Raw genomic sequence first — 10,327 nt, forward strand, 5'->3', positions numbered from 1 at the left:
CCGACAGTGCGGCGCTCCCTCGGCGCTGACCCCCCGACAGTGCGGCGCTCCCTCGGCGCTGACCCCCCGACAGTGCGGCGCTCCCTCGGCGCTGACCCCACCCCACCTTCAGACAGTGTGGCGCTTGCTCAGTAGTGCACTTGACTGTCTTGCACGATCTTTGTGCCAAAGATTTGGAGTGTCTGTTGTGATTTTCACCTGACTTACTGAAATGTTGATAGTTTGCTACATTTAATAAAAAAATGCTGGCAATGCTTAATCTGGCTAAAACCTACGGAGAGACAAATAAAACTAATGTTTTCGGTTCATGACCTGGTCAAAGAATGGTTGTTGCTAATAATGCATGATTAATTTATTATTTCTTGCTGATGAATACACATCTGTTAAAGTTCATGTCATTTGTATGTTCTCCCAGTTGAAGTCTCTGGTTGTGGCATAGATTCCTTGCAGCATCTGAAGACTGATTTACGGTCCTGAGGTCGCAGTTTCTGGAGAATTTTAACAAACAGAATTCTAAACATCTCAAGAACATCATTAATACAATTGTCAACTCCCTGATCTTGCTCTGTTGCAGTGCCCCATCTTTGAGTTCTCTCCTACCACAAGAACCTAATTGGTACAGTTCAGGAGGAGGCCATTTGGCCCATTTTTGGATCTGTTCACTGCTCTGACTGAGCATTTCACTTTGTGCAGTTCTCCTGCATGTACCCCATAACTGGGATGGGACCCATCAGATTGAAAAATGGCAAATGTGATGCATCTATTCAAGAACCAAAAACAACAGAAAGCAGGAAACCACAGACCAGTTGGCCTAATGTCTACAGTCGCGGAGATGCTGGAATCTAGATTTAACTGGATATAACTAGGTTATAACTGGACACTTGGAAAATCTCAAGGAGGTCAGACAGAGTCAACAAAGTGTGGAGCTGGAGGAACACGGCAGGCCAGGCAGCATCAGAGGAACAGGATAGCAGACATTTCAGGTTGGGTCTGCTTTCCTGTTGTGTTCCTCCAGCTCCACACTTTGTTATCTCTGACTCTAGCATCTGCAGTTCTTGCTATCTCAGACAGAGTCAATATGGTTTTGTGAAAGGGAAATCATGATTTGATTATTAGAGTTCTTTGAGGAACTAATAAGCAATATAGATACAGGGGTACCTCTGGATGTACCAGAAGGAAATTAACATAGTTCAACATCATGGTTTCTGTGCAAAGTAAGGGCCTGTCGTCTTTGGAGTAACACATTGAATGGATTGGTTGGCTGATTAAAAGCAAAGGATGTAAATAAATGGGCCATTTGTTTTTTGGTGTTGGCAGGATGTGATGTGTAGTTGGCCCCAGATTTCAGTATTGGTGCCTCAATTATTTACAATCTGTTAATGATTTAGATGAAGGGACCAAATGAGTGGTGGTTAGATTTGCTGATGGCACAATGTTAGGAGAATATATCTAGAAGACACAAGTCTGTAAAAGAATGTAAATAGTTAAATTGGATCAGTAAAAAAATTTGCAAATGGAATATATCATGGAAAAAAATTAACTTGTTGATTTTGCAGGAAGAATAGAACAGCAGCATACAGTTGACATTTTGGATGATGTAAATGGTAGTGATTAATTAAGCAACTCAGTTGAGGAGGCTCCACCAATTTCCCTATCCTCCAATGATGGAAGAGCCCAGCACAAGATAAGGCTGAAATATTCACAGCAATCTTCGGCCAGAAGTGCCGAGTGGATGATCCATCTTGGCCTCCTCCAGTGGCCTCCAGGAAGATGCCAGTTTTTGGCCACTTCCATTCTCTCCATATGAAATCAAGAGATGGTTGGAGGCCTTGGATACTGCAAAGACTATGGGCCCTGATAGCATTCTGGCAATACTACTGAAGGCTTGGGATCCAGAACTTGCTGCTCTCCTAGCCAAGTTTTTCCAGTACAGTTACTATGCTAGCACATACCTGGCAATGTTAGGGGAAGATGACATCCCAGTGTTATCGTTTGCTGGACTGTTAGTCCAGAGACTTGGGTAATGTTCGGAGGACACAGGTTTGAATCCCACCCCAATGGATGATGGAATTTGAATTCATTAGAAACCTGGAATGAAGGGTCTAATAATGGCCGTGAATCCATTGCCGATTTTATTAGGAAAAACTGGTTCAGTGATATCCTTCAGGGCGGGTAACTGCCATCCTTAGCTGGTCTGACCAACATGTGACTCTGGTCCCAGGCAATGCAGTTGACTCTCAACTGCCCACTGTACAAATCGGAAGTGGCCACTGAAAGCTGGCCTACTCAGCGCAGCCTCATCCTGTGAGTGAATTTTTTTGAAAGTGTGGAAAATTGCCCAAGTATGTCCTGTACATAGTAAACAGGGCAAATTTAACCCAGTCAGTTATCCCCCCCATCAATCTACTCTCTGTCATGAGTAAAGTGATGGAAGGTGTCATCAACAGTGCTTTAAAGCAGGATCTGCACAGCAATAACCTGCTCACAGGCACTCTGTTTTGCTTTTGCCAGGGCCCCTCAGCTCCTAACCTCACTACAGCCTTGGTTCACATGTGGACAAGAGCTGCATTTCAGAGGTGAGATGAGCTGAGAGTAATAGCCCTTGTCATCAAGGTGGCTCTTGACCCACTGTGGCATGAAGAAGCCCGAGCTAAACTGTAATCATTGGGTATTGGGGGCAAGCTTTCTGCTGGTAGGAGTCATACTTGACACAGAGGAAGATGCTTGTAGTTGTTGCAGGTCAGTAGCCTGAGTTCGAGGACAGCTCTGCAGGAGTTCCTCGGGGTGACATCTTATGCCCAACCATCTTCAGCTGCTTCATCAATGACCTTCCCTCCATCATAAGGTCAGAAGTGGCGATGTTTGCAGATGATTGCATAATGTTCAGCACCCTTTGTGACTCCTCAAATACTGAAGCAGGCCATGTTCAAATGCAACAAGATCTAGACAGTGCCAAAGCTTGGGCTGACAAGTGGCAAGCGATATTTGCACCACACAAGTGCCAGGCAATGACTGTCTGTTATTGAAGACAATCTAACCACACCACCCTTTGACATTCAGTGATGTTACCATCACTGAATTCCCCATGATCAACATCCTGGGGTTTACCATTGACCAAAAACTCAGCTGCATAACCAGTGGCTACAAGAGCAGGTCAAAGGCTAGAAATACTGTGGTGAGTAACTCGCCTCCTGACTCCCCATAGCCTATCCACCATCTACAAGGAAGAAGTCAGGAGTGTGATGGAATACTGACACAAAAATAGAAATAGCTGGAAAATCGCAGCAGGTCTGGCAGCATCTGTGTAGAGAAATCCGAATTAGTGTTTAGGTTCGAGTGACCCTTCTTCCCTCCATTTTGTGATAGAATATTCCCCACTTGCCTGGAAAAGTGCAGCTCAATCAACACTTGAGAAGCTTGACACCATCTAGGGCAAAGCAGCCCATTTGATTGGCACTACATCCACTCCCTCCATCACTTATGCTCAGTAGCAGCAGTGTGTACTATCTGTAAGAAGAAGCACTGCAGAAGTTCAGCAAGGCTCCTTAGACAGCACATTTCAAACCCATGACTACTACCATCTGGAAGGACAAGGGCCGCTGTTATGAGAATGCCAACACCTGCAAGCACCCCTCCAAGTCATTCGCCATCATAACTTGGATAGATCATCATTCCTTCAGTGTCGCTGGGTTAAAATCCTGAAACTCGCACCGTAAGGGCACTGTGGGTCCATCTACAGCATATGGACTGCAGCAGTTCAGGAAGGCAGATCACCACCATCTTCTCAAGGGGACAACTAGGGGCAGGCAGTAAATCCCCACCCATGTCCCATGTTTAAATAAACAGGAAACATTTTGACCAGTGAGGTACAGTGCGATCTGGGTGTCCTGATGCATACATCACATTGATATCTGGGATAAAAGTGGGGGTCTTTATCATGTGTGCAAATGTACTTGCTGGGCCTGTATCTGCTGGCATGGAGAAGAGTGAGAGCCTGAGTGAATGTGACACTGGATGGTGAAGGGATGTTTCTTTACGTGGGTGAGACTACCCCTAGGGGCAACAATTTAAAAATAAGTGGTCATAGAGTTTTATAGCACAAGAAGAGCCCCTTGGGCCTGTTGTAACTTGGTCATCAAGGACCAATCTACGCTAATCCCATTTCTCAGATCTTGGTCCATAGCCTTGGATGCGATGATATTTTTAAGTAAAATTAAACAAAGAACTGTGGATGCTGGAAATCTGAAGCAAAAAGAAAAAAAAAATGGCTGGACAAACTCAGGAGGTCTGGCAGCATTTGTGATGATAAAGCAGAGATCCATACTCAATGCCGTGTGCCATATGTACACTCTTAACTTCTGTCTCCATCCTGCTGGCTCTGAGCTATGCTGCCCACCCCCACCATCCCCTGTTTTGTTTCATTGTCTGGCTCTAATAGCAATGGGGCAATTCAAGTGTTCATCTAAATGCTACATAAACGTTTACTCTCATTTAAGTGTTATAAAGTGGAGGTTTATACACACCTCCCCCCCCCCCCCCCCCCGACTCTGATAATTAAACTAAAAATTGAAACACCCAAAGAGGAGCACTTCACCCTATAATCTGTTAAAAGGAGTGTGAAAACTGGTGTAATCTACTTTTCCTCAACTTCTAGTGGTTAAATAAAACAAGTCCCTGACACTTTACAATCAACAAGTAACAATTTATTTATCTAACTCTAACAGCGAATGAACTAACTAAATTATTAACAACTGAATAAACCCCTTCTATCTAATAACTATTCCTGAATAAAACAACTTTCTAATAGCATGCTGTTCCAATAAATACAAGTCCCATTAATATAAAATAAAAAGATTAGAAAACATAGGCTTTAGTCTCTCAATTACAGCCAGGTTACGTCTTTCAGAATGTCACGTCTTTCTGGGTGGGATGCTCTGAGGTTTGGTGTGGACTTGTTGGGCCGAAGGGCCTGTTTCCACACTGTAGGGATTCTATGATTCTATGTTTTGTGCCTTCTCCGTGGAAAGTTCTGTCCGGAAAGCCTTCTCTGTTGAATTCTTCTGTCAGGAATATTAACTAGATGGTGCTTTCTCTAAGAATTGGAGAAGACTGAGAGAGCTAGCGATTCTCTCTTGAGAGCTGTTGACTGTCCTGATTTTTTTTTTTTTTTTGTTTTTCAACTGCCCTTTCCTTTTATACCTTTTGACATATCGATTTCTTTCTTGCAATAGGATTGGTCTTATGTTGTCAAAACCATTGGATTTAATTGGTTTTTAGTCTCTGAAGTGTCTAATTCAAGTTGATTGGCTAAATTCAAAACTTGTCTTGATAACAAAACAAAACTGCTGCTTTTTTGATACAAATGTTTCAACTCCAGGGATCTCAGTGCAAACCCACAAGCTGCAACCCCCAGACATCCTTTTTGGAATCGCTGAGCATAGAAAAAGCATATCATCTTTTAAAGTGACCACACGCTGCTTCCCTTCTCCATCACCACCACCACCCCCACCACCCTCCCGCCCACTATTTTACAAACACCAAATTCTAACTTCCTGCTTTCCAATCCACAAGTACTGTACCCAACTTTTGCAACATAAGACAGATGAACAGGAAATTTTTTGTCTGGGATGTTAGCCTTTAGAAATCTTTCTCCAAAGGATGGAGAGTCATTCATTTACAGCATTGGTAAATAGATTCTTACCAATCAGAGGCTCAAAGGTTATGAGGCTTATGTGGTGATATATAGTTGAGACTACAATTGGATCAGAGGGGCAGAGTACCCTGTTCTTTCTTCTAATTTGCGTGTTCATAAATGACTATCTACCTTTTCAGATGAAAATCTAAATTTGCATTCCATGAATGAATTTAAAAAAAAGTTCTCTCTATCCTGTCCAGTCCCCTCATGATTTTGAACATCTCCAATTCAGTGTTTATTCTCAGGGTATGGGCTTCACTGGCTGGGCCAACATTTGCTGTCCTTCCCTAATTGCCCTTGTGAAAGTGGTGATGAGCTACCTTCTTGAACTGCTAAAGTCCATATGATGTAGGGCTACTCAACACTGTTAGGGGGGAGATTCCAGGATTTTAACCTAGTGATGCTGAAGGAACAGTGATGTATTTCCAAGTCAGAATGGTGAGTGGCTTGGAGGGGATCTTGGAGGTAGTGGTGTATCAGCTGTTTGTGTTTCACTGACGTGACCTGCAAGTCTTTCCCCGGTGGAAGATGACAACTGACCTGTTTCCCAGCTGATGGGAGAGTCACTTGTGCATTAGGTGAGGTGCCCAGCTTTGACCCAATTAGCCACATATTATGATGTTATTGTTCTCTCTGAATTGCCCATTGGACTGACCACTGTTCCTGCTACTCCAAGATACAAAAGGAAGACAAAACAAACGTGCAAGAAAGCTTTTACTTTTAAAAGTAAAATAGTAGAAATAAAATTGAATTGATAGAAAAGGAGGGATAAGTAATGCAGAGAAATAATGAATTTGAAAGAGTGAATCTAGATTTGATTATTTCGCTACCCTCTTGACCAGCCTCACATTTAAAATTTGAAACTTGGGTCAGAAACAACTGTGCTAAGCTTAAAATAATGGTAATTACAAAATAATGAGGGCAGAACTGGCTGGTGTAGACTGGGAAAGGAGTTTAGCAGCAAAAATGGTTGAGGGTCAATGGTAGACATTTAACCTCAGGACATAGTCTCAGAATAAGGGTTTGCCTGTTTAAGACAGATGAGGAGGAGTTTCTTCTCTGAGGACATTGAATCAGTGGAATTCTCTATAGCAGAGGGCTGTTGAAGCTGAGACTGACTGATTTTTAATCAGTAAGGGAATTGAGGTTTACGGGGAAAAATCAGTACAATGGAGTTGAGGATTATCAGGTCAGCCAGGATCTCATTGAATGGCAGAGCAGACTTGTTGGGCTGAATAGCCTACTTATGGTCTCGCCCTTGTTTCCAAATTCCTCCCTGGTCTAATATAACTGTCTTCCATCTCTGTAATCTTCAACCTCACAATCCTCCAATTCTGGCCAGTTGCTCCTCTTGATTTTTAATCCTGTGTCATTGGAAGCTATGCTTTGAGATGCCAAGGTCTTGAGCTCTAGAATATTTTGCCTAACCATTTCCATCTCTCTGCCACCCTCTCCTCTTTATAAGACATTTCTTTTAAAACAGCCTCTCTCGACCGAACTTTGGTTGCCTATCTCTTTTTGAGCTCAGTATCAAAGTTTTTCTGTGGAGTGTCTTGGAACAGTTGACTCCATCTATGGTAAGTTTATAAACAGAAGTTGTGAAATGAGAGAAGGATTGTGGTGAAGACAGAGTGAACAGAGCAGGGTGCAGTTTTTATTTCACCAGAAATGGGATTCTCCAGTAATTCTCACTTTGTTCTATGGAAATTGACTGCCGGCTTTCAGTAACAACAGTGCCTACGCTCTTGAAAGTTTCTAATTGACTGTGAATTGTTTGGGACATTGTGAGGTTGTGAAAGGTGCTATGTAAATACAACTCTTTCTTGGTACAATGTAAGTAAACTTGGTTTTGCAGTACAGAGCTTGAGTTTTGTTGATAGAAGACTTTTGATGAGTGCAATACATAAAGCCCCAATGAGATATTTTGCAAGAATACAAAATCAAGGTTCATACTAATTTAGGTGTCAGCTTATGTCAGGATGCAAGATGAAAAGCTTTGACAAGACATCTTTTTTTCAGCAACAAAATTCAGTTTTAGGCTTATATGTTTGGCATAGTTAGCTTTCTACAGATGCAGCAGAGGCTGGCTGATAGAACTGATAAACTTCTAATAAGCTCCAAACTTGGTTATAGTGTAGAAATATGTTTTTTTTTTTTTATTCATTCATAGCATATGGGCATTGTTTGTTGAACCAGAATTTACTTCCCAGCCCATATTACTCTTTGACAAGATGCCCCTGAACCTCTTTACACTCCAGCGATTGCAGCAGTAGAAGTAGGAACACCTGTGCTGGTTTTAGGGAATGAGTTCCAGGATTTCGAATTGGTGACACTGAAGGAATGCTCCTGTATTTCCACGTCAGGATGGCATGAGATTTGGACTGGAATTTACAGGTGCTGGTGTTTTCACTCGGTTCTTGGTGGTAGTGTTGTGGGTTTTGTAAGGTGCTGTCGCAGGACCCTGGAGGAGTTACTGCAGTGTGTCAATAGTAAAGGGAGTAAATGTGGAAATTGTTAGATGGATGCCATTCAAATAGACTGCTTTGTCCTGGATAGTGCCAAGCTTCTTGATGTTGGCGCTGTAGTCATCCAGGCAGGTGTGCAGTATTACATTGCTCTGCTGGTTTGCACCTATAGCCAATGGTCAGACATTAGGGAGACTGGAGGTGACTTACCCCTGAATTTTTTTTTTCTAATTCATTCTTGGCGTGTGGGTGTCACTGAGCCAGCATTTATTACCAACCTTAGTCCTCCCTTGAGGAGGTGGTCACACGCTGCCTTCTCAAACAGCTTCTGTCCATTTTTTTTTTTTTAAATTATTTTAGTTGTTGTAATACCCATAATGTTGTTAGGGATAGAGTTCCAAGATTTTGATCCAGCAGCACTGAAGGAACAGCAATTATATTCTAAGCCTCTGACCTGAACTTGTCACAGTATTAGTATGTCTGTCCCATTTCCATTTCAGGACAATTGTAATTCTTAGTATTTTGATAGTGGGGAATTTATTGGATTATGTCTCTTTTTAAAAAAAAAGTTACCTTTTCTATTTGCCGTCCATAGGTGTTTGCTGTTCGATCTGGGGGTGCTACTGGTGTGGTGGTTAAAGGGCCCGATGACAAGATCTGCATCTCTTTCAGGTAAGGCATGATGTAAAAATACAAGGTAGGCTATTCAAACCGTATGCTGGAGACATTGAGTAGAAATTGGAAGGAGGTTTTGAAATGGCATTAATTGAAACAAACCTTAAGAAAGCTCCTAGATTTGCAGATGAATGTTGATAAACTGATGTGTGATGAAAACACATATGGTTCACTGGGGGTAGTACACCTCAAACTTAACTTTACACGTGTTCGTGTTTAATGGGTTTTTTTTTCCTGCATTCAGCCTAAATTGTCAGAATGGTTTTATTTCACTAATTCTGACCCACCAGCTGCATCGGCTGAGGGGGGCAGTGATGTCGTGGTAATGTCACTAGGCTAGTTATGCAGAGGCCCAGTCTAATGAGGACCTGACTTCAAAGTGGTGAAATATAAATTTAAACTAATAGGATATCTGGAATTGAGAGCTACTGATGGTGGCCATCACAGCTAGCCTAATGGGAACCAAGTAAGCATTGTTTTTTTTTTTTTTTTTTTTACAAAAATTGACATCTTGCTTAGGGAAGGAAATTTGCCATCCTTACCTCGTCTGGTCTACCTATGTTTCCAGAGTCACAGCAATGTAGTTGATTCTTAAATGCCTCTAGGCAGTTGGGGGATTGACAATAAATGGTGGCCTAGCCAAATGCTGGTCTTGCCAGCAATGCCCACATCCCATGAAAAAAATCAACATAGGTGGTAGCGCATTTCTTCAATCTTTATTCCAGCTGGAAACCAAAGCTTAAGAAATGAAATTATTTTGAGAAGTCAGTCTCTTTCCTTTTAAATAATTATGTACAACTGTCTCTGCCAAATCGGTTGAAATATGAAAAAATGCTGAGGCATATGTGGAGATAGAAACCGTTAACACCCAAGATGGATGGGCTTCTTTTTGACCTGGGAAAGTTTGAGATGTAACAGATTAAAAGACCAAGTTTAGGAAGGAACAAAGGGAAGACCTGTTATGTGCTGGAAGGTAGGAAAAATTAAACAGGAGAAGGCAACAGATGATGATGAGATAGGTCTCAAAACAACAGCTGGAACTACAGACTGACAATGGATTCTGCAGTTGTCATTTGAACGATTTAGGAACAGTGATTGATTTCAAATGAAACTCAAGTCTTTGTGCAAGTTGGAACAGTTTCCTGAAGTATCCATGAATAGTTTAACGTTCTTTCAAACAGTATTGTTTTATCCTCGCCAGCAGCACCTACATATCCATAGAGAGGAGCTGAGAAACTGACTGGTTCCTGATTGTGGTGGTGCACTGTGGCAGGGCTGTAGATAATTATGGTTTTGGTACCTTCCTTAGGAACCTTCATTTCCACTTTCTGACTTATTTTTAAAAAATAGGAAATGTCTTGTCTAGGCAGAAAAATATTTACCATTTTTTAGTAATTTATTGATATGATCTCTTGGTTGAAGTTGAAATGATCTCTTGCTGTGAACAAAACATGCATATCACAAATAACACAGTGTGGAGCTGGAGGAACAC

At 41.9% G+C, this 10,327-nt stretch overlaps 1 protein-coding gene across 1 annotated transcript in view; it reads left to right on the plus strand.

Moving 5' to 3' along the window:
- The window catches only part of LOC125481244 (regulator of MON1-CCZ1 complex-like), a gene marked incomplete at its 3' end in the record, with an annotated part of 9,229 nt that extends 397 nt beyond the window's left edge, over positions 1–8,832 (plus strand). Inside the window, exon 2 of the mRNA XM_048592537.1 lies at positions 8,756–8,832. Within this exon, the coding sequence (XP_048448494.1) occupies positions 8,756–8,832 (77 nt within the window). The remainder of the gene's footprint in view (positions 1–8,755) is intronic.
- Between the last annotated feature and the right edge of the window lie 1,495 nt (positions 8,833–10,327).

This window comes from Rhincodon typus, unplaced genomic scaffold (assembly GCF_021869965.1).
Source record: "Rhincodon typus isolate 14 unplaced genomic scaffold, sRhiTyp1.1 hic_rhity00001412, whole genome shotgun sequence".
Lineage (NCBI taxonomy): Eukaryota > Metazoa > Chordata > Chondrichthyes > Orectolobiformes > Rhincodontidae > Rhincodon > Rhincodon typus.